At 45.8% G+C, this 25924-nt stretch overlaps 1 protein-coding gene across 2 annotated transcripts in view; it reads left to right on the top strand.

The window, feature by feature from the left end:
• Positions 1-25924, top strand: part of PRMT7 (protein arginine methyltransferase 7) — a 52459-nt gene that overhangs the window by 5908 nt on the left and 20627 nt on the right. Inside the window, exons 5-12 of one of the 2 annotated variants that reach the window (XM_069965907.1) lie at positions 581-689; positions 8882-8994; positions 9876-10105; positions 11479-11659; positions 12443-12570; positions 21377-21506; positions 22164-22247; positions 24299-24346. In XM_069965907.1, the coding sequence (XP_069822008.1) occupies positions 581-689; positions 8882-8994; positions 9876-10105; positions 11479-11659; positions 12443-12570; positions 21377-21506; positions 22164-22247; positions 24299-24346 (1023 nt within the window). Of the gene's footprint in view, positions 1-580; positions 690-1729; positions 1752-8881; positions 8995-9875; positions 10106-11478; positions 11660-12442; positions 12571-21376; positions 21507-22163; positions 22248-24298; positions 24347-25924 lie in introns of those variants that run through there. The other variant, XM_069965908.1, reaches the window with a different exon arrangement.

Consider the following 25924-nt stretch of genomic DNA (forward strand, 5'->3'; position numbering starts at 1 on the left):
AATTGTATTTATAGCATGTTTGTTATATATTTTTATTTTGTATATTCAGGTTTTCAGTAAGAATAAAAAGTAATAATCTCCTTTTCAAACTGTCATAATGATATGTCAGCAGTTGTTATGAGTCGGGGGATCTAGGTGCTGAGAACCCCACCATTTGTTGAAATGAATGGGTAGAAGCATGCAGGTTAGCACTTGTTCCTATTCATTTTTACTTGCCACTGGGATCTCTTTGGGAATCCAGACCTCAGGCTCAACTTTTTGAGGAGAGCCTACCAGCGAAGAACAATATGAACAGGTAGAAGCGGCAGCTGAGTACTTCAGCCCATTCTTTTCATCAGTTGGTGGAAGTCTCTGCACCCCAACCGATCAAAACTTCTCATATGTCACTATGACACATGAGAACTTTCCTAAAGTGATAGTTACCATTTAAACAGTTTGATAAAAGAGGATAAAGGAGACCTGTTTGAAAATATCATTAGTTGCTAGTTATTAGTCACCTATACAGTTATGTGACATGAATTGTGTGACATGGTTTCTCAGCTATTAAGTGGCCATTACCTGTGTCTTATTGTGTTGTCAGGTTTTCAAACCTATGGCAGATGCGGCAGAGCAAATAGTGAAAGCGAATGGTTTTGGTGACAAAATCAAAGTCATCAACAAGCATTCAACAGAAGTGACGGTGGGGCCAGGTAAGAAGAAAGAGGGGTCCTCCTGTAAAGGTTTCTGGAGGTTTAGGGTTTATGTTACCAATGTGAGTAGTTTCATAGATTGTCAAGTCACATTATTATACCATCTAGAGTAACAAACCTGTGCAGTGCGGGCAGCAACTAGACGGACTGAGAGTGACTCATTAAGGACATACAGCAGCTGATAAGTACTGGAAGACTTGAAATTTTCTAATAGAAGTAAATTACAATTCTCTGAAACATTCTGGCACCAATTTATTTGAAAGAATGAAGCAGAAAACATGGTTCATCAGATGATGCAATCCTTGTCCACGGATGGCAGACCCCGACTCACGAAGAGTCACCCTCCAGCACTCAGGCGGGGAAAAAAACCCTGTGGGGGAAACCTCGAAGGAGCCATGGCTGGAGAGTTGCCCCTCCCCTGGACTTAGAGGGTAATACCATACTATAAATATAATAAACTGGGTGTGAGAGAAATCTGGCTGCAACATCTGTCACCTTATTGATGGCTAGGCGGCTGTATCTCTTCTCCCTCACAGATCCAGGTCCACTTCTCAGGAAGGTGGCGACTTGATGAAGGGGTAGTCTAAAGTAGACCAGCCCTTTTCCCCTGCTAGAACCTCCAAATTACATTGAGGGTCAGGGGCACTAAAGTAGTCAAGCTCCAGGTCCTCTGGCGCATCCAAGATGGCACTGATCAGGGCGCAGTGCATTGCTTTATGGAATCTTCTCTATGACATAAGCGCTTGTCATCACAGTGCACGGTTACCATGGTTACTACAGACAAACACATCTGAAGCATTAATCCATTAATGACTGGTGATAAACACACTTGTGACCAAGCAAACAGCTTATAGTTAGGCCACACTAAGAACACTAAATAATATGGTTTGATGTGGCCCATAGCAACCAATCACAGCTCAGCTTTCCTTTCTCAAGTTACTCTGGTAAAATAAAAGCTTAACTGTGGTTGGTTGCCATGCGCAACTTAGACAGTCTAACTTGCTCATAGCAACCAATCAAAGCTCAGCTTTAATTTTGTAAGAGCTCGTTAAGCTATAAAAGGTGAGCTGTAAAATTGGTTGCTATAGGCGAATCAGACTGTGTTTTGTCTCTGGCAGGTTGTTAAAGCTGCTCCATTGCTGTAAAGCTTATGATGATGATGACTGAAAACACATTACATCAAGCTACCCCATAATGTTATGCAAACAGTTCTGCCTCCATACCTTCCTAACTTTTTGGATATGTAAGCTAAAAACAAACGATAGGCGCTATAGGGTGATAATGTAAAATAAAAGAAACAAAGGGGGCACAAATTGGTATGCTCACCTTTGTAGGTTGTACACAGGGTACAACACCTCAGCACACCATCAGTGAAGATAGGCACAAAGCCACAGTAGCTGGTCCAGATTCGTCCGAGATTTAGAGCCACGAAATCAGGGACTTGTAATATGCAATAAAGTGTCTAAATACGATAGGGTTAGCCGGGGTGAAATTTAAGGTATTGTGGTGCTGAATGGCACAAATCATAGATAGTAAGAATAACAATGTTTTATTTGTCTCATAAACAACGCGTTTCAGGGTCGGTGCCCCTTTTTCAAGTTAAGAGAGACATAAGGGCTTACGTCTCTCTTAACTTGAAAAAGGGGCACCGACCCTGAAATGCTTTGTTTATGAGACAAATAAAACATTGTTATTCTTACTATCTATGATTTGTGCCATTCAGCACCACAATACCTTAAATTTCACCTTGGCTAACCCCATGGTGTTTAGACACTTTATCCTAACTTTTTAGAGGGACACTTGTGGTTCACATACATGTAATTCCCAGCATTTCCTGTCACTCAGTTTAGAATCCACTGGTATATGGTTATATATGGCGGATTTGTTAACATGAAGGAGACGGCTGACAATCTGATTTAATTGTATGTTTAAAGGGCTGTCAAAGAGTATTATTAATAAAGCTGCTGAAATGAATAGACAAGGAGGGTATCCATACCTGGATATTTATGATGCGATTTGGTTGGTGAACTCCTAAGTCTTTCAATAAGTTCACCAATCAAAATGCATGTTAAAAACTCAACAGATGCTCTTTGTGTGTACACGGTTTCCTACAGAAACAGCTCCGCTCCTGTCTATAGGGTAGCTGTTCCTTAATGATATCCAATAGCCACTGTCGTCCTGAAACTCACCCGCTTAGCCAATCACTGACTGAGGATGAACTCTGCTGTAGCCATTGACTGGCTTAGCAGAAAGTCCATTAGCCGAGTATGTGACATTGCAGCTAAAGGAGCCGGGGCCGTGACATACATGGAACACAGTTGAAATTGACTGAAAATTACTTCTACCGGCTGTGGGAGAGAGCGCGGCATAGGGACTGGGGTGTATAGTTTCTTTATTATTTTCCCACACCCCCTGTCTGCCTGTCATTTGTTAGTTTTACAAGACTTCAAGCGAATCTGTCAGATGTAATGCGTGTTCCCAACTGCTGACAGTGTAAGATGCTGTCAGGTCAAGAAGACACATGGTACCTTATGTATTTGTTTATGGCTCTATAGCATAGAAAATGTTTTTTTCTCTGGTACAAAGAGTTAGGGTGCGTTTACACAGAAAGATTTATCTGACAGATTTTGGAAGCCAAAGCCAGGAATGGATTTGAAAAGAGGATAGATCCCAGTCTTTCCTTTATGACCTGATCCCTGTTTATAGTCTGTTCCTGGTTTTGGCTTCAAAGATCTGTCAGATAAATCTGTCTGTGTAAACGCAGCATTAAAAAGGCTTCTCTAACCTCCTGAATAGCTACAAGCTAGAAAATCTCCTCTCTCTTCCCTCCCTGCTTAATTGACACCTGGAAGCTGAGTCCTCAGCAGGTTTAGGTGTGGGAGGTCACTGCACATAACATGTGCCAGGGCCGGACTGGGACTTAAATTCAGCCCTGGCAATCAGACCCCAGCAGCCCACATACCATATCATGGATAGCGGTGTAAAATACGTGCTGTAGCAAATTCTGCTTCATTTAGCCGTTCCCACTACTCCCTTAAGCATGTGAACCCCACCATCAGCACCTAAAAATAATGCTATAACATAATCTGCTGTGGATTTGATGCGGCATATTTATGCATTCGTTTCAACTGATTAAATCAGAAGCATCAAATCCGCATTTGATTAGGTATGAACGTGCCCTTAAAGGGAACCTGTGAGGTCTATACCAAGTACGCAGCTGTAGATCCCAGCGTACAGGTCACAGACTGGATCTTTAGTCCAGTGTAAACCTCTATAATCATTCTTTTCATTACCACTGAAGTGTCACAGAGGTGGAGTCACAGTAGCACCCTCTGCCCCCGCCCCTGCCTGCTCTGACTGATGGACGTATAGGGTGCTGCTGCTGCGGCTGCTATTGTGAAACTTTATTTGGTAATGAAAAGGACAATTATAAAGGTTTACACTGGACTAAAGGTCATGTCAGTGATATCTCCCTCACACCTGTCTGCTGAGATCTACAACCCTAGACCTGGTATGGACCTCACAGATTCCCTTTAAAGGAGGAAAATATGGCCACCTTCTTCCAGCAACAGTGCCCCACTCTTCTTCAGTTTGTGTGAGGTATTGCAGCTCAGTTCCATTTAAATGAATGGAGCCAAGTTGTAATACCACACACAGTCTGAGGACAGGGTGGTGCTGTTTTTGGACAAAAGTTACTATATTTTTTAAATCCCTTTTATCCTGACTATATCTGCACTCCATATAATGGCGGTATAAGTAGTAAGGTTTTAATTATTAAAATGTGTCTGGTTGTGATCTCATGTGTAATCAAAGATACGTAATGAGGTGCTAGATAGCTATTTCCTACTGGATATCTATCTATCTATCTATCTATCTATCTATCTATCTATCTATCTATCTATCTCTCTCCTATCTATCTCCTATCTATCTCCGGTATAAGTAGGGTCCCAGGACAAATTTTAGGTTATATATAAGGGAAACATAGGTAAGAATTTTCTGTGCATGATAATACTGTCATAGTTAATAACACCAGTAAGCAAATATTATCCCCATACTGTACACGTTACTGCCATACTGTTACTAAACAAACCCACCAATATTCCAAAACTACCAATATATAAGTAACAAATAATATCACCACACCATGAGCACGGCCATTACCACCACATAATGACTGATACCGCTACACTGTGACTAAATACAATCCACTATATAAAACACTAATATTACCAGTAATACCATCACACCATGCCCACTACCCTCACCATACAGTGACTGGATAATACCACTATACCATCACACCATGCCCACTACTCTTACCATACGGTGACTGGATAATACCACTATACCATCACACCATGCCCACTACTCTTACCATACGGTGACTGGATAATACCACTATACCATCACACCATGCCCACTAATCTCACCATAGAGTAACTGGATAATACCACTATACTGTCACCAAATAACAGCCATCATATGAACACCAATGTTCTCCCAAAGCAGTGACCAGAGAACACAGGTGTCACACTCCGTCCCTCCAGCTCTTACAAAACTACAATCCCCATCATGCCTGGACAGCTAAAGCATGTTGGGAATTGTAGTTTTGCAACATCTGGAGGGATGGAGTTTGGCACACCTGATACTGAGGTAGATCCCAGCTGTATTAAGGTTCTGCAGACCTTATAAGTGATTATAGTGCAGTTACATCCATTGACTCACAGTAGGCGTCTTCTCTGCATGACGAGACGTCCACTTTTCCTTTTCTTCTCCATCTTGCTCCGGCCATGTCTCATCTCCACAGGATCTGCCAGACAGACATTTTAGGCTTCTTGCTCCAGCAACATCCTCATCTATACATCCCTCCATATAGAATAGCCCTTCCCTGCTGTACATCCCCCATATAGAATAGCCCCCCCCTGCATACCCCCATATAGAATAGCCCCCCCACGGTACTTCCCCCCATATAGAATAGCCCCCCTGCATCCCCCCATATAGAATAGCCCCCCGCTGTACATCCCCCCATATAGAATAGCCCCCCCTGCTGTACATCCCTCCATATAGAATAGCCCCCCCCACTCCCTGCTGCACATCTCTCCATATAGAATAGCGCCCCACATCCCCCCATATAGAATAGCCCCCCTGCACCCCCCTCAATAGAATAGCCCCCCTGCACACACACCCTCAATAGAATATCCCCCCTGCACACACCCCCTCAATAGAATAGCCCCCCTGCACACACACCCCTCAATAGAATAGCCCCCCTGCACACACACACCCTCAATAGAATAGCCCCCCTGCACACACACACCCCTCAAAAGAATAGCCCCCCTGCACACCTCCCTTCAATAGAATATCCCCCCTGCACACACACCCCTCAATAGAATAGCCCCCATGCACACACCCCCTCAATAGAATAGCCCCCCTGCACCCCCCTCAATAGAATATCCCCCCTGCATCCCCCCCATAGAATAGCCCCCCTGCTCCCCCCATAGAATAGCCCCCCTGCACACACCCCTCAATAGAATAGCCCCCCTGCACACACCCCTCAATAGAATAGCCCCCCAGCACACACACCCCTTAATAGAATAGCCCCCCCTGCACACACCCCTCAATAGAATAGCCCCCTCTGCATCCCCCCCATAGAATAGCCCCCCTGCACACACCCCTCAATAGAATATCCCCCCCTGCATCCCCCCCATAGAATAGCCCCCCTGCATCCCCCCCATAGAATAGCCCCCCTGCACACACACCCCTCAATAGAATAGCCCCCCTGCACACACACCCCTCAAAAGAATAGCCCCCCCTGCACCCCCCCGCCATAGAATAGCCCCCCTGCACACACACCCCTCAATAGAATAGCCCCCCCTGCACACATACCCCTCAATAGAATAGCCCCCCCTGCATCCCCCCCATAGAATAGCCCCCCTGTGCATGCCCCCCCATAGAATAGCCCCCCTGCGCACACACCCCTCAATAGAATAGCCCCCCTGCCCCCCCATAGAATAGCCCCCCTGCATCCCCCCCCATAGAATAGCCCCCCTGCACACACACCCCTCAATAGAATAGCCCCCTCTGCATCCCCTTCCCCATAGAATAGCCCCCCTGCATCTCCCCCCATAGTATAGCCCCCTCTGCGTGCCTCCCCCCTCCCGCTGTGTGGCCACATGTGAAGGGGTTAAAAAAAAAACATTCTCACCTCACCTCGCTCCCCAGCAGCTTCTGCCTCAGCTTGGATTTTCGGATCTCGTCCACTGCTGCTTCTCCCTGCTGCAGCGCAGCGCAACGCGGCGGCGGCGACAGCGACCCCTCTCCTCTCTGTCCTCCAGGTCCTCAGCGACGCGTCAGGGAAGTGACATCAGCCGCTGGGGGCCTGGGGATGTAGGTGCCGGCAGACGTGCCTGCGCGCGGCACGTTTGCGGCCTAGGCACCTGGGGGGGATCAGGAGGGGCGGAGACACACCACTGCAGCCCCCTCCCGCCACCACAGCCCTCTCACCTCGGCCAGCTGGCCCGCCCCTGCCTGCTCCTGACGTGCTCCTTCAATTAACGAGGGGCTGCTGCGGCCGGTCGCATCGGCCCCACGTTAATTGGATTGGAGGAGCATGTCAGGGGCGGGCCAACTGGGCCGAGGTGAGCGGGCCGCAGCGGTGATTTTTTTTTTTCTTTTCATTATCCAGCCCGGGCGGCTCACGGACTGGTAATGTGGCCAGCCCAGCGGGCACTTGCCCGCCTTGCCAGATTACCAGTCCGGGCCTGTCATGTACATACATATTATATTTAGAGATGAGCGAACCTCAAGCATGCTTGAGTCCATCCGAACCCGATCGTTTGGCATTTGATTAGTGGTGGTTGCTGAAATTGGATAAAGTCATTGGCTGTATCCATGTTTTCCAGACAACCTTTGAGCTTTATCCAACATCAGCCACCGCTAATCAAATGCCGAACGATCGGGTTCGGATGGACTCGAACATGTTCGAGGTTCGCTCATCTCTAATTATATTATATACAAATATGCACAATACATACACAGATATATAGAAATGCACATTACCTATATCCATAAATCCATACATAGTACACACACCATACACAGATATAAAGAAATCACCTATATGCACACATGGTACCCACACACACACACATGCAGAATACACACTTCTAAACAAATGCACATTACATATATGCATAGATTATACACACACATGCACCATACACACAATATACATGCTTCATGTCCACATGCATATATTTACCTCTTGTACAGATTTTCAGCCCCAGGGCTACACTGGGCAGGCTGCAGACCCTCTTCCTCCCTCCTCCTGTATCCCGACTGCCAGCAGCAGCACATGGAGCAGATAGAGGCAGCCTGAGAGGAGAAGGTGTTGGAGTTTCCCAAGGAAAAAGAGGACAGGGGCTGCGCTAAATCTGCACACTACATGCTGCTGCTTGTCACCCCGGTCACTCCCTGCCTCTTTATAATAGGACGAAACCCCAGGTTACTAGATAGAGGCAGTAAGTAATAATAATAATTAGAATAATATTTATTTGTATAGCGCCAGCAGATGAAAAGCATGTGCTGCAGTGTTAGGGGATTATATGCCATCCTGGAGCTGCTAGGAAGAGATAGGGATGCACTACGTGTGTGGATTGTAGGTGCTTCTCACGGTCGGGTTGCCACCCCAAAATAGAAGACTCCGTAGCACTCTTTTCATGCAAAAGTGTTTACCCTGGAGCTGCTAGACAGGGAGGCCCACCAAAGGGTAGGGCCCACTGGGGGATTCCCCTGCTTCCCTTTGGGCCACTCCCAGCCTGTTCATGAGCTGCATGCTGCCAATGTCAAAAGTAGCCATAATATTGTGACTCAACCTTGTATATGCTAATACTCTGGTATTTACACTTGTTGCTCACTTATTTCTGCCATCATATTGAACCAATTGTTTATATGTTTCTAATATTTAAATAACACCTAATTTTAGGTGTTAAAAAGGATTTCTCTTCTCAACAACCCCTTTTCTTGTCCCTTCATGTGGCTAGACTTCACATCTATGCCGCAGAGCAGAAAGCGTTTCACTTGCATGTACGCTATCCTCAATGCCTTCCCCCATCGCATACAGCATAAAAGCATATTTGTTAACAAACTTGCATTTACACTTGTTAGCTGATGGTAAAATCTATTATCTTATGCAGATGGAGACATGATGCAGCGAGCTAACATACTAATCACAGAATTGTTTGATACTGAGCTTATTGGAGAGGGGGCTCTGCCTAGTTATGAACATGCACAGCATAATCTTATGCAGGTAAGTGGAGAAGATAATAATTATGTAATTCTTGCATAGTGATTTTAGATTTAGACTTCTGGTAAGTTTTAACATATCCTTATAGTGATTAAGGTCCTTTTACATGGCCTGACATGGGGCCATGCAAGATCAGCGAGATCTGCGCTTGTTTGCATTGCCTTTACACGGCACAGATAATTGAGAGCCCAGGCCACACAAACTTTCCTTTCTTGTTTATGGGGCCATGGAAACTGCCAGCACAGATATGCATATACCTGTGCTGTCAGTTTCCTGTTCACAAGCAGCAGTGCATACTTACCTTCTGCACTACTGTGTGATCCGGCATCCCTCTTTTTGGCTCACTCGTCCAGCTTTTGGCAACCTCTGTATCTTCAGACTGCCCTGTCTCCTCCGGTTGTCAATGAATCTGGTGAAGAAGGCAGCTGCCTGAAGATAGTGGGGTCAGAGCAGGACAGGATGCCAGATCACACAGCAGTACAGAAGCTAAGTATGCACTGCTTGTGATCTGGAAACTGACAACACTGATATATGAATATCCATGCAGTCAGTTTCCCTTTGCTATTGGCTGCACATCTTATTACACAGGAAGATGTGGGGGTTATCGCCATAAATTTTAAAGCATTACAAAAGATGCTATCCGCTGAGAAGAGGATCGGGTGTTTTCCTACTCCTCAGCTGATTTATACAGGGCCGATTATTGACCGAAGGAGCATTTCAAGCAACGCTCCTGGCCTATAATCAGCCAATGTAAAAAGGCCTTTTAGAGCTTTTTTTTTCTGATCTGGGGCACCTTGAAAATGTTTAGACTGTGATCAGATGAGCACACACGACCATTGCTGTTCAGTTATCAGATAAACATCTCTGTACCCTTGTGTTACCAGGAGTGTTGGGAGGCAGTCCCTCACAGAGCAACTGTTTATGCCCAAGTAGTAGAATCACACAGGCTTTGGAGTTGGAACAAGCTCTTACCCATGCAGTTGGATAGCAGAACCGTTCAGCCACCATCTGAAATGGAAAGCTGCCCTGGAGCTCCCTCAGTATGTGATGTCCAGCTGAGCCAGGTAAAGCTGGAGGACTTCAGACCACTCAGTGACATCTTAGTTGTCTTCAGGTAAGACATCTGATTAAATTCACTGCTACATTGGCTGTGTTGCCTGTATACCTTAGTGACTGGCAGTATATAGACCACAGCCATCAGGGAAGCAGTGATTGTTTAGTAATAAAGTATTACTTGGCACCCTCTAAATCATGGGTCTCCAAACTGCGGCCCTCCAGCTGTTGTGAAACTACAACTCCCATCATTTCTGGACAGCTAAAGCTTTGGATTTGGCTGCCCAGGCATAATGGGAAATGTAGTTTTGCAACAGCTGGAGGGCCACAGTTTGGAGACCCATGCTCTAAATTCTTCACATCCTGCTGAGAGGTGCTGCCTAATGTTTTAGCTTGTAGAGGAGGGTTTCAGTCTTGATTTGCAAGTTTAGCTTTATTAAAGGGTTTATCTATAATTAGAAAAACATGCCCACTTTCTAACAGAAAAACCAGGAGTCTTGTCTTCAGTTTTGCAGCTCCGTTCTATTAAAGTGAATAAGCTTAAAGTAGAAGTCAGGCAAAAATGTTTATTAAAATATTGTATTGCCCCCCAAAATTATACAAATCCCCAATATACACTTTTATTACGGGAAATGCTTATAAAGTGCTTTTTTCTCTGCACTTATTATTGCATCAAGGCTTCACTTCCTGGATAAAATGGTGATGTCACAACCCGACTCTCAGAGCTGTGCGGGCTGTGGCTGCTGGAGAGGATGATGGCAGGGGGATGCTCAGTGTCCCTCCAGTGCCCTGTGTCACTCAGTGTCCCCCTGCCATCATGCTCTCCAGCAGCCGCAGCCCGCACAGCTCTGGGAGTCGGGTCGTGACATCACCATTTTATTAAGGAAGTGATCCTTGATGCAATAGAAAAAAAAACACTTTTATGTGCATTTCCCATAATAAGTGTATACTGGTAATTTGTATAACTTTTAGGGGGCAATACAATACTTTAATAAAAATTTTCGCCAGACTTCTTCTTTAATTGCAAACCACACCTGAACCGGACACGAGTCGTTTGAAAGTGGTCATGTATTTCTAATGCCTGATAACCCCTTTAATAAACATGATTGTATACTGAATGAACATTTAGGGTGCCTTCACACCTACCGTATCGCAGTAGAAAATCCGCTGCGGATCCGCAGCAGATCCGCAGCGGATTTAACTAACTGAATGAACACAGCACTAAATCCGCACTCACAAATCTGCTGCGGATCCGCAGCGGATTTGACAGTGCGTATTTAATGCTGTGTTCATTCATTTAGTTAAATCTGCTGCGGATCTGCTGCGGATTTTCTACTGCGATACGGTAGGTGTGAAGGCACCCTTATAGGTTTTTCATGTGGATTGCTGCTTATTACATGGTTACTAAAACAAAGCATTGTTTATTTCTCTAAGAGTGGACTTCAGCAAGCAGATCAGCAGCTCTCCAGTCTCACACATTGTCAACTTCACATCTTTGGCCAATGGAGCCGCCCAGGTGGTATTGTCATGGTGGGACATTGACATGGACCCTGAGGCTACAATTAACTGCAGCATGAAACCAAGCTGGTTGTATCCTGCACTGCATCCTGTGCCGGTAAGAACAAAGTTGGGGTTGGAGTCTTTGTCATGCTTATCTTAGGGCCCTATTCCACAGTAACGATAATCGGCCCCATTTGGCCCGATTCGGCCGATTATCGTTCGGTGAAATAGAGAGAACAATCAGCCGATGATCGTGTCATCGGCTGATCGTTCATTTAGGGCCAGACCTAAAATCATCGTTCCCCCACCGCGCATCGCTACGGTTGAATAGCGGTGCGCGGCGGGCGACCAACGATTTGACAGGCTGCAGCATCATACATTACCTGTCAGGTCTTCTCCGCGCTGTCTTCTCCGGGTCCTGCACGCTCTATCTTCAGAATGGCCGGTTAGCTGACGGAGCGCTCAGCCAATTACAGGCCGGGACCGCCGCGGCCTGTGATTGGCTGAGTTTGGCCGGTCGGCAGACCGGCCATTCTGAAGATAGAGCGTGCGGGACCCGGGGAGGAAGACAGCGCAGAGAAGACCTGACAGGTAATGTATGATGCTGTAAGGGCTGCAAGGACATCGGTAACGATGTCCTTGCAGCCCTCGCTCAACGATCATCGGGCCGTGGAATAGGCCCAGTAAACGAGTGGCGATCTAGCAGATCGCCGCTCGTTTACATCGTTGATCGGGCCCTCCTCGGCCTGTGGAATAGGACCCTTACTTAACAACAGATTTGAAAAAGATGATGAAAGGTTACAGGAAAGAAGAAAAGGGTGGGGAAGGCACATTTAAAGTCTATGGATATAGAAATTGTACTGTCTCCCAATGTGTAAATTCTTTTTTATGAATCTAGTGGAGGGATCACTGGATGCAGTGTGTATACTTCCTGCCTAAGGAAACAAAGGTGACACAAGGAGAGGAGATGAGTCTCATTGCTCATCAAGATGACTACTGTGTATGGTACAACTTGACAACACCAAGGTAATTGCAGCACATATTTATAGTGCTTGAAAAGCACTATATTGTAATCCGTATTCTTCTTCTTCCGTTTCTTCTTCTTCTTCTTCTTCTTCTTCCAGCAATTTTTTTGCGCGTAATACAGCCCGAACCGCTTTACGCACAGACTCCGTTCAAACTGCGTTTCGAGTGAGGTGTGCTATCTATTTTTCGTTTCGATCGGATTTGTCGTTTTTAAGGAATTTACGTTTAAAGACCCCAAATTTCCCATAGAAAATAATGGCCCATTGCAAATAATGGCCACACTCTAACCGCTAACAGCCAATCACAGCACATATGCAAATAGCTGAGATATAACAGCCAATAGGAACTCTAAGGTCTTGTCAGGCAATGTATCACAACATCCACAGTCACATGTCCACTATTGGCCAATAGAAGATGTAATATATGGAAGGTCCTTAACGATTTTGTCTCACTGACATGAGTAAGATTGTCATGGTAACCGAGCAATGATCTTTACTATTATAAGTACCCAGATCGCTCTTAAAGGGACCCAAGTCACTCTTAAAGGGACGGGAGCCATGTCGCTCTTAAAGGGACCCAAGTCGTTCTTAAAGGTACCCAAGTCTCTCTTAAAGTAGCGGGACCCAAGTCGCTCTTAAAGGGACGGGACCCAAGTCGCTCTTAAAGGGTCCCATGTAGCTCTTAAAGGGATCCAAGTCGCTCTTAAAGGGATAAGACCCAAGTTGCTCTTAAACGGACGGGACACATGTTGCTCTTAAAGGGACCCAAGTCACTCCAAAAGGTATGGGACCCATGTCGCTCTTAAAGAGACCCATGTTGCTAGAGCGACTTGGGTCCCTTTAAGAGCGACCCAGGTCCCTTTATGAGCGACTTAGGTCCCCTTAAGAGCGACCTGGGTCCTTTTAAGAGTGAAATATGTCCCTTCAAGAGCGAAATATGTCCCTTTAAGAGCGACCTGGGTCCCTTTATGAGCGAAATGGGTCCCTTTAAGAGCGAAATATGTCAGTTTAGGAGCAAAATGGGTCCTTTTAAGAGTGAAATTGGTCCCTTTAGGAGAGAAATTGGTCCCTTTAAGAGTGACCTAGGTCCCTTTAAGAGCCACCTGGGTCCCTTAAAGAGCCACCTGGGTCCCTTAAAGAGCCACCTGGGTCCCTTAAAGAGCCACCTGGGTCCCTTTAAGAGTGATCTGGGTCCCTTTAAGAGTGAAATAGGTTCCTTTAACAGCAAAATAGGTCCCTTTAAGAGCGATCTGGGTCCCGTTAATAGCAACCTGGGTCCCTTTAAGAGCAAAGTATGTACCTTCAAGAGCGAAATATGTCCCTTTAAGAGCGAAATGGGTCCCTTTAAGAGCTAAATGGGTCCCTTTAGGAGAGAAATTGTTCCCTTTAAGAGCGCCCTGGGTCCCTTTAAGAGCGACCTGGGTCCCTTTAAGAGCGAAATATGTCCGCTTAAGACTAAAATGGGTCGTTTTAAGAGTGACCTGGGTCCCTTTAAGAGTGAAATTGGTCCCTTTAGGAGAGAAATTGGTCCCTTTAAGAGCGACTTAGGTCCCTTTAAGAGCTACCTGGGTCCCTTTAAGAGCGATCTGGGTCCCTTTAAGAGCAACCTGAGTCCCTTTAAGAGCGAAATGGGTCCCTTTAAGAGCGACCTGGGTCCCTTTAAGAGCAAAATATGCCCCTTTAAGAGCGAAATATGCCCCTTTAGGAGCGAAATATGTCCCTTTAAGAGCGAAATATGTCCCTTTAAGAGCAAAATGGGTCTCTTTAAGAGCTAAATTGGTCCCTTTAAGAGCGACCTGGGTCCCTTTAAGAGATACCTGGGTCCCCTTAAGAGCGTCCTGGGTCCTTTTAAGAGCGACCTGGTCCCTTTAAGAGCGACCTGGGTCCCTTTAAGAGTGAAATGGGTCCCTTTAATAGCAACCTAAGTCCCTTTAAGAGCGACCTGGGTCCCTTTAAGAGCGACCTGGGTCCCTTTAAGAGCGACCTGGGTCCCTTTAAGAGCGACCTGGGTCCCTTTAAGAGCGACCTGGGTCCCTTTAAGAGCGACCTGGGTCCCTTTAAGAGCGACCTGGGTCCCTTTAAGAGCGACCTGGGTCCCTTTAAGAGCGACCTGGGTCCCTTTAAGAGCGACCTGGGTCCCTTTAAGAGCGACCTGGGTCCCTTTAAGAGCGACCTGGGTCCCTTTAAGAGCGACCTGGGTCCCTTTAAGAGCGACCTGGGTCCCTTTAAGAGCGACCTGGGTCCCTTTAAGAGCGACCTGGGTCCCTTTAAGAGCGACCTGGGTCCCTTTAAGAGCGACCTGGGTCCCTTTAAGAGCGACCTGGGTCCCTTTAAGAGCGACCTGGGTCCCTTTAAGAGCGACCTGGGTCCCTTTAAGAGCGACCTGGGTCCCTTTAAGAGCGACCTGGGTCCCTTTAAGAGCGACCTGGGTCCCTTTAAGAGCGACCTGGGTCCCTTTAAGAGCGACCTGGGTCCCTTTAAGAGCGACCTGGGTCCCTTTAAGAGCGACCTGGGTCCCTTTAAGAGCGACCTGGGTCCCTTTAAGAGCGACCTGGGTCCCTTTAAGAGCGACCTGGGTCCCTTTAAGAGCGACCTGGGTCCCTTTAAGAGCGACCTGGGTCCCTTTAAGAGCGACCTGGGTCCCTTTAAGAGCGACCTGGGTCCCTTTAAGAGCGACCTGGGTCCCTTTAAGAGCGACCTGGGTCCCTTTAAGTTCGAAATATGTCCCTTTAAGAGCGAAATATGTCCCTTCAAGAGCAAAATGGGTCCCTTTAAGAGTGAAATATGTCCCTTTAAGAGCAAAATAGGTCCTTTTAAGCGCGACCTTGGTCCCTTTAGGAGCAACCTGGGTCCCTTTAAGAGTGAAATTGGTCTCTTTAATAGCGACCTGGGTCCCTTTAAGAGCAAAATATGTCCCTTTAAGAGCAAAATGGTTCCCGTTAAGAGCAACCTGGGTCCCTTTAACAGTGACCTGGGTCCCTTTAAGAGCGATCTGGGTCCCTGTAAGAGTGAAATGGGTCCCTTTATGTGCGACCTGGGTCCCTTTAACCCCTAGACGACCCAGGGCGTATAGTTACGCCATGGAAGTCTGTCCCCAGACGACCTAGATCGTAACTGTACGCCCTGGGTGTTTCTCCCGCTATGAAGCATGCTCCGGAGCGGAGCGCGCTTCACAGCAGGTGGGGGCCGGCTGCAATCAGCAGCCGGGACCTCACCGGCAATGACACGCTGCAGCGATCGCTCTGCCGCTTGTCATTAACTCCTTAAACGCCGCGATCGCGGCGCGACCGCGGCGTTTAAGTGTAAGTGACAGGGGGAGTCCCCTGTCACTTACCGATCGGGACCCCCGCAGTGTGACTGCGGGGGTCCCGATCGTTGAAACGGACTGCCGGAGGTCTCTCACCTGCCTCCGTGCGGTCCGATCGGCGATCTGCTACACTAAGCCTGCACAGGCAGGCTCAATGAGCAGATCGCCGATAACACTGATCAATGCTATGCCTATGGCATAGCATTCATCAGTGTAGAAATCAAAGTAGTGTATGTACAAGTCCCCCAAAGGGACTTCAAATGTGTAAAAAAAAAAAAAGTTAAAAACACTAACACACTACCCCAAAACCCCTCCCCCAATAAAAGTTGAAATCACCCCCCTTTCCCATTATATAAATAAAACATATAAAAATAAATAAACAAATAAACATATAATATACCGTAGCGTGCGTAATTGTCCGATCTATTAAAATATAACAAGCGTCATTGCGAACGGTAAACGGCGTACACGAAAAGAGGGAAAAAAGTGCGCGGATTACCGATTTTATGTTACATTATATATAAAAAAAATTAATAAAAAGTGATCAAAACGTCCGATCTTCACAAATATGGTATTAATAAAAACTAGAGATCATGGCGGAAAAAATGACACACCATACAGCCCCGTAGGTGAAAAAATAAAACAGTTATAAGCGTCACAATAGTCCCATTTTATTTATAATTAATTGCCAAAAAAAAGATTTCATTTTAAAAAAAATATATAACATTAGAGAATCTGCGTAAACCTGCATATGGTTGTGTTCGGGCTGACCTATAGAATAATAGTATGTCGCTGTTACCATATAGTGCATTACGTAGACACAGGAACCCCCCAAACGTTACCATATTGCATTCTTTTTTGCGATTTCACCAATTTATATCTTCATAAATAATATATTTGGAATTCCATCATACATGTTATGGTAAAATGAATGATGCCATTACACAGTACAACTATTCCTGTAACAAATAAGCCCTTACATGGCATTGTAGATAAAAAACTGAAAGTGCTAGAGCTCTTAGAAGGGGAGGAGGGAAAAACGGAAACACTAAGATCAAAATTTGCGCGGTCCACTGGGTCATTTTGGGCCTGGTCCTCAAAGGGTTAATAGCGAAATGGGGCCCTTTAAGACCTGGGGCTCTTTAAGAGCGAAATATGTACCTTTAAGAGCAAAATGGGTCCCTTTAAGTGCGACCTGGGTCCCTTTAAGAGCGACCTGGGTCCCTTTAAGAGCGACCTGGGTCCCTTTAAGAGTGACCTGGGTCCCTTTAAGTGCAACGGGGGCCCTTTAAGAGCGACCTGGGTCCCTTTAAGAGCGAAATGGGTCCCATTAAGAGTGATCTGGGTCCCTTTAAGAGCGAAATGGGTCCCTTTAAGAGCGACCTGGGTCCCTTTAAGAGCGACCTGGGTCCCTTTAAAAGCGACCTGGGTCCCTTTAAGAGCAACCTGGGTCCCTTTAAGAGCAAAGGGACCCACGTCGCTCTTAAAGCGACCCAGGTCGCTCTTAACGAAACCCAGGTCGCTCTTAAAGGGACGCGGGCCAAGTTGCTCTTAAAGGGATGGGACCCAAGTCGCTCTTAAAGGGACGACACCCAGGATTAAAGTTAAAAGGAAGTCACTGGTAAAGGGGCGTTCTTTTCAAGCACTATGTATTTCCCTGGAAATGCAAATCTAGTTACCTATTGGAATCCTAAAGATATTAAATAATTTTGTATTGCATCTTATTATGTATGCAAAAAAGTATCTGCCCTTCCTGACTGCATAAATCTTATGTTGATACTATTGTGACCAGAATTTTGATAGGTATGTTAACTGTATTGTTATTAACACAAAGCAGTTATTAAAGAATTAGAGGGAACCTGTCCGGTCAGTTATGTATTCCATGCTAAGGGCAGCATAACATAGCAACAGACACACAGGGGGAGATTTATGAAAGGGTGTAAATATACACCTGGTGTAAACTGCCCACAGCAACCAATCACAGCTCCTCTTATATTCTACCAGAGCTAAAAGCTAAGCTGTGATTGGTTGCTGTGGGCGGTTTTTACCAGGTGTATATTTACATTCTTCCATTAATCTCTTGAACAGTTTTCAGTGCAGTGTTGCCCAGGTATGTACTATAGCACGTGCCTAGGGCTGTAAAAGGGTTTCTCAGGAGTATATATTAGCTGTCGCTTTCCCCACCCTCACTGATGATTGACAGAGTTAGCCTTGAAGGCTGCATATGAGACTTCACTGGTGGAACTAGTATGATGGACAGTGCATAATCAACACAAACTACATGCATACACTATAGCCACTACATTATTCTTTATTAATAGTCTATACAAGAGGAGTCTCTTTCCCTGCCATCCCCTTCCCTCATTTTTCCCCCTCTACACCCTCTTTTTTCCCTCTATATACAGTTTTATACTACTATTATGTACAGCATTATTCTTCATATGCAGTTGGAAGGATTGTTCTACACAAAGCATGGAACCTCAGCATATACAGTGGTGCCTTGGATTACGAGCATAATCCGTTCCAGGACTGTGCTTGTAATCCAAATCCACTCTTAAACCAAAGCAAATTTTCCTATAAGAAATCATAGGAATGCAGACAATTGGTTCCACACCCCAAAAATAGTGATTTATTTTTCTGAATAACATGTAAAACAGATGAAACAAACATTCAGAAACAGCAGAATATGTGATATTATAAGTTACTGTACAGTAATGGAGAGGATGGGAAACACAAGGAAGCAGGACTGCAGGAAGCATGAAGGAATGAGCGGGGCAGATGTAGGCACATACATAAAGCATTCTCTGTCCGGGGAGAGAGGGGTTACAGCTATGGAGAGATTACCTCCACAGTCCTGTCCCCTGATGCAAGTCCCAGCAGGGCTCCAGATGGCGACCAAAATGGTCGCCAATGCGACTGATATTTTGCAAATGGCGCCCAGATTTATTAATCTGGGCGCCATTTGCGACTGGCCCCGGCGGCGGCGCGCTGTCTCTTTAAGATGCGCGGCTGATGCGCGGCTGCCGGGGATGTCCCATCCTATCCCCGGCAGCGCGGCGCATCAGTGAGCTGCCTGGGGCCCTGACTTCCGGCACAGGAAGCGCGCGTCAGAGACGCTTCCTGTGTCAGAAGTCACAGCCCCGGCGTACAGGGAGCTCACTGACGCGCCGCGCTGCCGGGGATAGGGCGGGACACCCCCGGCAGCCGCGCATCAGCCGGGGACAGCGTCCGAAGAAGAAGAGGATCGCCGGGGGAGCGGGTTGTCAGGTGAGTTTGTGTGTTTGTTTTTTTTAAATACTGCTTAGCATAGAGGAAAGGGGGGGGGGGGGGCATCTATAATGGGGGGAGAAGAGAGTGCCATCTATAATGGGGGGAAGAGAAGGGGGGGCATCTATAATGGGGGGAGAAGAGGGGCCATCTTCAAGGGGGGGAGAGGGGGCTAGCTATAAGGGGAGGGGGTATCTATAAGGGGGGGAGAAGAGGGCATCTATAATGGGGGGGAGGAGGGGGCATCTATAATGGGGGGGAGGAGGGGGCATCTATAATGGGGGGGAGGAGGGGGCATCTATAATGGGGGGAGGAGGGGGCATCTATAAGGGGAGGGGGTATCTATAATGGGGGGAGAAGAGGGGGCATCTATAATGGGGGGAGAAGAGGGGGCATCTATAATGGGGGGGAGAGGGGGCATCTATAATGGGGGGGAGGAGGGGGCATCTATAATGGGGGGAGGAGGGGGCATCTATAATGGGGGTAGAGGGGGTCATCTATAAGGGGAGGGGGTATCTATAAGGGGGGGAGAAGAGGGGGCATCTATAATGGGGGGGAGAGGGGGCATCTATAATGGGGGGGAGGAGGGGGCATCTATAATGGGGGGGAGGAGGGGGCATCTATAATGGGGGTAGAGGGGGTCATCTATAAGGGGAGGGGGCCTTCTATAAGTGTAGGGCAAACTGGCTGCAGACACTGGGAGATAGATATATGCACAATTATTATTATCAGGGCCCCTCAGGTGTCTGTATTGTAGGGGGTCACTTGCATTAGTTACTAGGTGAGAGATATATCTATCTATATACACATCTTGTGGGGGGTCACTATGGCTGCAGTCATAAGTCTAGCTCAGTATGTATAGACTGTTGCAAGCTTTTAAAGGGAACCTGTCACCCCCGGTGACGGGGTGACAGGCTCCCAACCCCCCTATACTCACCTCATCGCGCCGGGTCCCGCTTCTGAAGATGGTCGGGTCACGGAGATCTCAGCCGCTGCAGCCCGGCGTGCGTGCTGAGAGAGGAGTCCAACGCTCATAGAGAATGACGGAGCGCTGGACTCTCCCGTCATTCTCTATGAGAGTTGGACTCATCTCTCAGCGCACGCCGGGCTGCAGCGGCTGAGATCTCCGTGACCCGACCATCTTCAGAAGCGGGACCCGGCGCGATGAGGTGAGCATAGGGGGGTTGGGAGCCTGTCACCCCGTCACCGGGGTGACAGGTTCCCTTTAAGTTCAAGTTCAGAAGAGTAAGCCTCATTAAAAGGCTAGCCAAGTGAGGCTGAAGTACTGAGTCAGACTGTATATGGTTGTCAGACTGTATGTGGTTGTCAGACTGTATGTGGTTGTCAGACTGTATGTGGTTGTCAGACTGTATGTGGTTGTCAGACTGTATATGGTTGTCAAGTTGCAAGTTTCCATGTTGAACATTTTCAAACTAAGAAAAGAAAGGATCTAAAGGAGGAGGAGGAGGAGGCTGCCGTGGCCTCTGCACACAGTAAGTCCCATGTAACATAACATTAATTTTACATGGTTTAAAATGTTGGCGACCAAATATTCTATTTGGCGCCTACATTTTTCAGGTTAGGAGCCAATGGCTCCTAGGTAAATTTTTTAGTCTGGAGCCCTGCCCAGCCTGAAGTCGATCTGCTATGATTTGGAAGGTAAGGGAGACCTCCTGGGTCAGAGTACAGGGCTGTAGACCCCGCTATGCAGACAATGCCCCTCCTCCACTCACACTCCCACCCAGCACAGGAGCTCTTAAACCAAAGCAATGCTCTTAAACCAAGTCACAATTTTGAAAAACTGTGAGCTCTTAAACCAACTTGTTAGTGCTGCATTTATACATGTTTTTGAAGTTTGATCTGTGGGTGTATGTGTGCTCACTGGGGAGGGGGGAAACAGCCACTGACAGAGATCTCTGGCAGTAGCTTCTCCCCCTTGAGAAGAAAAGGATTGTGGATTCAAATTCAACATTCCCGACCCTTCTTTCTCGCAGCGGCATCTATTAGGGAAGTGTCAGCACACCCCCATACACACTGTAAGATAGTTGGCCTTTCCTGCCAAGAAGCACCTTTGGACACTTGATGAACAACACACACAGAATGTTTAAAATCAAGGTATCCCCTTGATCTAGCATGCATATCATTTTCTTATACCAGATTCTTCTGGGTTATACGGATACACCAGGGTGATAACATAGTCATATGGATGCTGACTCTGATATTAACTTTGTAGTGCAGCAGATTGCCATTCAACAGAGATTGCAGCCTGTCGCTGTGGAGCTCACATCACCTGGAACCGAGCTCGATTTGGGGAATTAAATGATCAAGCCAGAATGGACAAGTATAAAGAAGCCTTAAAGGAGGTGACCTATACTGTTGTATTTAAGGGGAAATTCCCTAATAATGTATGTTGCACTCATACTTGCCTATTTAAAGCGAATTTACAATCAGACATATGTAAAGAAATACTTTGCAGTAGCTTATTGATGGCAATGTTCTTTTTGTACACAGTTGCTGTGCTTGGTGCCATTTTTTTTTCTTGTGCACTGGCCCGGCTCTATGCACTGTCATCGAGTGGAGCCAAAAAAGTTTTTATCTGGAGAGTCTAAGGGCCCTATTCCACGGGACGATTATTGTTCAAATTATCGTTACATCGTTGGGATCTAAACGATAATCGTTCAGTTGAATAGCAGTTAACGATTAAACAACGAACGAGAAATCGTTGATCGCTTAATAAGACCTGCACCTATTTATATCGTTGCACGTTTGCAAATCGTTCACATTGAATAGGACATTGTTCTCAGCGAACGCAATAGTGACGACAAGACGACCGCAAGAACCGTTCCATGTAATTGGGTGAACGATTTCAGGCTGTTCGCAATAGCGGTCGTTTGAAATTGTTTATCGTTAACGATTGTGGGAACGATAATCGTGGAATAGGGCCCTAAATGTAGCAGCTTTGATATTATACTAGAGGGTGCTGTTCGTCTAACACATTTGTGTGTAAAATTCCTTTACAGGTCTTGACACCAAGCTCGGTGTGTTTGTGCGTCAGTGATGGCAGCCTATTACCCATGGTGGCACATTCTGCTGGGGCTGCTCAGGTAATGTTCTTGCTTATTGACTGAATGTATTTTATTTGCTGTTTTTGGTTTTGTTTTGTTTTCTGTATTCTAGATATCTACTTGTTCTTAATGGCAAATATGCAAATATGTGTTATAAAGCAATCGGCAATAGCAAAACCAGATAAAGTGACACTGGTCTTAAAGATGGGCTGCAGTTAATCCAAGAACAATAAGATGTTTCTATTAGTATGCCCTGATTGATTACACCACTGGACGGAGCCTCTGTCAATAGATGGTGTCCTACAGAGGGGCATGCGAATGTACTACATCACCCATTCCACCATCTGAGCACAGTGTACTGATGTGGAGAAAGCTGAATGACTTGTAACATGCCCCTCCATAAGAAACAATCTATAGATGGAAGCTCTCTTCCACTGCCCACAAGGACACAGAATCTGTGGGGGTACGGAGGCTCATAGGGGTCATTCACAGGCAGGTTTGGGCCTCAGTTAAGAGTAGCCACAATTTCAGGGACATTATGGCACCTGCTGTGGGATAACTCATTCTTCTTATACATGATGGAGGCACTGAAGCCACGTTTTTGGAAGACCCATGGGATTGTGACACTTGGGGATTTATGTAGCCAAGATACCCAAAAATCCTTTGCACAACTTCAGGAGGAGTTCCCAGAGACTTTTTTTTTTTAGGTTTCTCCAAAAACTGCAAGCTTTGTCCGCACAATGCCCTGCTCCATGTATGCTTACCCACTGTAGGAATTTTAAAATCCCAGGGCCCTAGAGTGCTGGTCTCCACATTGTACACACATCTCATTACCCAGAAAGTATCCAACTGCCAGCGGAGGCCTATTGGAAGATACATGTACTGTCTCTCTCGGCAGAGGATTAGCAGAAGATTCTCACACTGTAGTATTTCTGTCTGCCACTGATGCAGTTATACACTATCCAATACAGTTATCTCACTGATTTCAGGCTATTTCTCATAGGTAGGAGGGTCTCAGATGAATGCCATGTATGTTATATTGCTAGGAATTTCTCTGGAATTTCATAAGGGCACTCTCCATTAATTTTTTTTCTTTATTGTTGCAAAATCTTTAAAAACTCCATTTGAGGGTACCCCTAGACCTGAAGGTATGCCTATTTGGCTTACTGAAGGAAGATCAGTGGTCTCATCATAAGAGGATATTCTTGAAAGAATCCTTATTTATGGCCCGGAAAGCTGTTGTTATCAGGTGGATGGACCTGAGGCCACCTACAGTCAGGAAATGGCTGTCCCTTACAAATGCTGTGTTACCGTATGAATACGTGACCTATAAGAACAGGGGGTGTAAAGGCAAATTCCAAAAAGTATGGGGCTGGTGGTTTAAAAAAAAAAAAAAGCTCCATTTTAGACATGGCAGGTAGCAGGACGCCAGTAACTCTCAGCAGTGTGACAGCTATTTTGCGTAGTTAATTACACCAGACCTTTTGTCACTGAATATGGTAATGTCCTTATGGTAAGGTCACAGATCTAATTTCTGAGATCATAGCTAGAAGTGTTCCTCTGGATCCCTTAGTTTGCCTGTTTGGTGCCTTATCAGAGTAAATTTGGACACATCATGAGAGGATATTTCTGAGAGAGATGTTGTTCCCTGCTAAAAAAGCCTTAACCCTCCGCTGGATGGATGCCTGACCCTCGTGAAAAAATAGTTAACACTATTGTTCCATATGAAAAGGTAGTTTTTAACAATAGAGGTGACCCCAAAAAGTTCGACAAAGTATGGGGTGCTTGGTGTGCTTACCCATTGTCCACACATACAGAACACATGTATAAGTCACAAAGCAATTCTATTCTTGCTAGCTTTGAGGCAACTTTGAGGATCTAACAGCTTCTGATACAGTAGGCTATATGATTTGGAAATGTACTTGTGCTTTGATGATTGGGTTCCTATGTATATGTTGCACCCCTGCAAGGGTGATTGGTTTGTGATGTTTTTCACTACTATCTTTTGACTCAAAGCAGTGGTGTTGGACTTTGTACAAGTAAATGTTTTGCATTTGTGCATCTCATCAATGACATCTTTTTCTTTTTAGGTATTCACTTTAGAGTCTTCTTTCATGGCTCAGCAGCTCATGGACAAGGTCCGTATGATCATGGGGCAGATAGTATAGATAGTATGTGATAAGTTGTGGCTCATTTGTGGAATACAGTAACTAAAATGAGATGAAGCTGCACTGCCATGTCAGTCAGTGTGGAGGTAACCAGGCTGATATGAGGATACACACTTTACTAACATTCATACCCTATTATCCACACAGAGTTTTTTTTTCTTTTACAATTGAATAAATGTTTTTAATACATTAGTTTTACATTAGTAATTGGTTTTACAAGTGTATTGGAATATGCTTGTAATACATATCCAATTTAACAGGTGACATGGCATTAGTGTTTTATCAGTATTGCGTCTGAGTTTCTGTACAGTATAAAATGATGGGCTGTCTTGTAGGCAGAACTTTGAACTACACTTGTGGACAGCCACACAGAAATGTTCCTTTCCAATATAGACACTCTTTGATTTTATATCACATCCGCCACAAACCACTGTCCTTGTACTGATCACAGTGTGTCCTATTCTACCACAGCTTGCCTTCTATTCAGTTATTTGATTTTCAGAGATGTCTAATTCGTTCTCTGACACTAGAGGGCGTCCTTGTAACGCATTACAATTTTTCTTTTGCACTTTTATGATGTATCTCCCTGATATATAATAGGCATGTTAACATAAATCTGGTTCAGATTTGCAATGTGACTTTCTAATGTCGAATAATAAAACAAGGAAGGCAAAATTCTCTGTGTGAACATATCTTTAAAGTCATGAGGTTGTCAGTTTTTCCAATTTAGTTATGTTCGTGCCCAAAAATCAGCTGATCACAATTTGTTCTGCAGTGGCCTGCCATCTGCATTGTGTGTGTGCTAGGAAGGTTTTACCGCAGGGAAATACAGTATAATATCCTGTGCCTGTTGAGATCAAAGGGTCAGATGTTTACTGCCCCGGCATTCCTTGACAGATGAGTTTACAGCTCATCTCAACTCTCAACTCTGGCTAATTGTTATTGGTCCTGAACTAGGCCCACCCTTATAAATCATAATGCCTTAGGGTGCGTTCACACATTCAGGATCTGCAGCAGATTTGGTGGCGCAGATTTGAATCTGCAGCAGATCCGCAGCAGATTTCATGGTCCAGATTGGATTTCTCTTGAATCTGCAACTTCAAATCTGCGCCATCAAATCTGCTGCAGATCCTGTACGTGTAAACGCACCCTTAGGGTACAAACCCACTTGCCAGATCCGCAGCGGGTTTCTCTCTGCGAATTTGCAGTGAGACTCGCTGCGGATCCCGGCCCTGTTTACTCAATGGCAGACAAACTCGCAGCAGGAATGTACAGTTTGTCTGCCATTGAGTAAACAGGGTCAGGATCCGCAGCGAGTCTTACTGCAAATTCGCAGTGAGAAACTCGCTGCGGATCCGGCAAGTGGGTTTGTACCCTTAAGGGTAATGTCAAAAAAGCAGCAGGCAATGGCTGCACAGTTATATTGGAAAAATCATGCAGACATCGGCCACCTTATTTTAACCTCAAGCGTGTGGCAGCTTGTGTGGCTTCTCCCTATAGCTGTGTTAATTTATTTGTGTTATGTGACACACGTCTAGGTCGCTCAAT

Source organism: Dendropsophus ebraccatus, chromosome 4, assembly GCF_027789765.1.
Source record: "Dendropsophus ebraccatus isolate aDenEbr1 chromosome 4, aDenEbr1.pat, whole genome shotgun sequence".
NCBI classification, from domain to species: domain Eukaryota; kingdom Metazoa; phylum Chordata; class Amphibia; order Anura; family Hylidae; genus Dendropsophus; species Dendropsophus ebraccatus.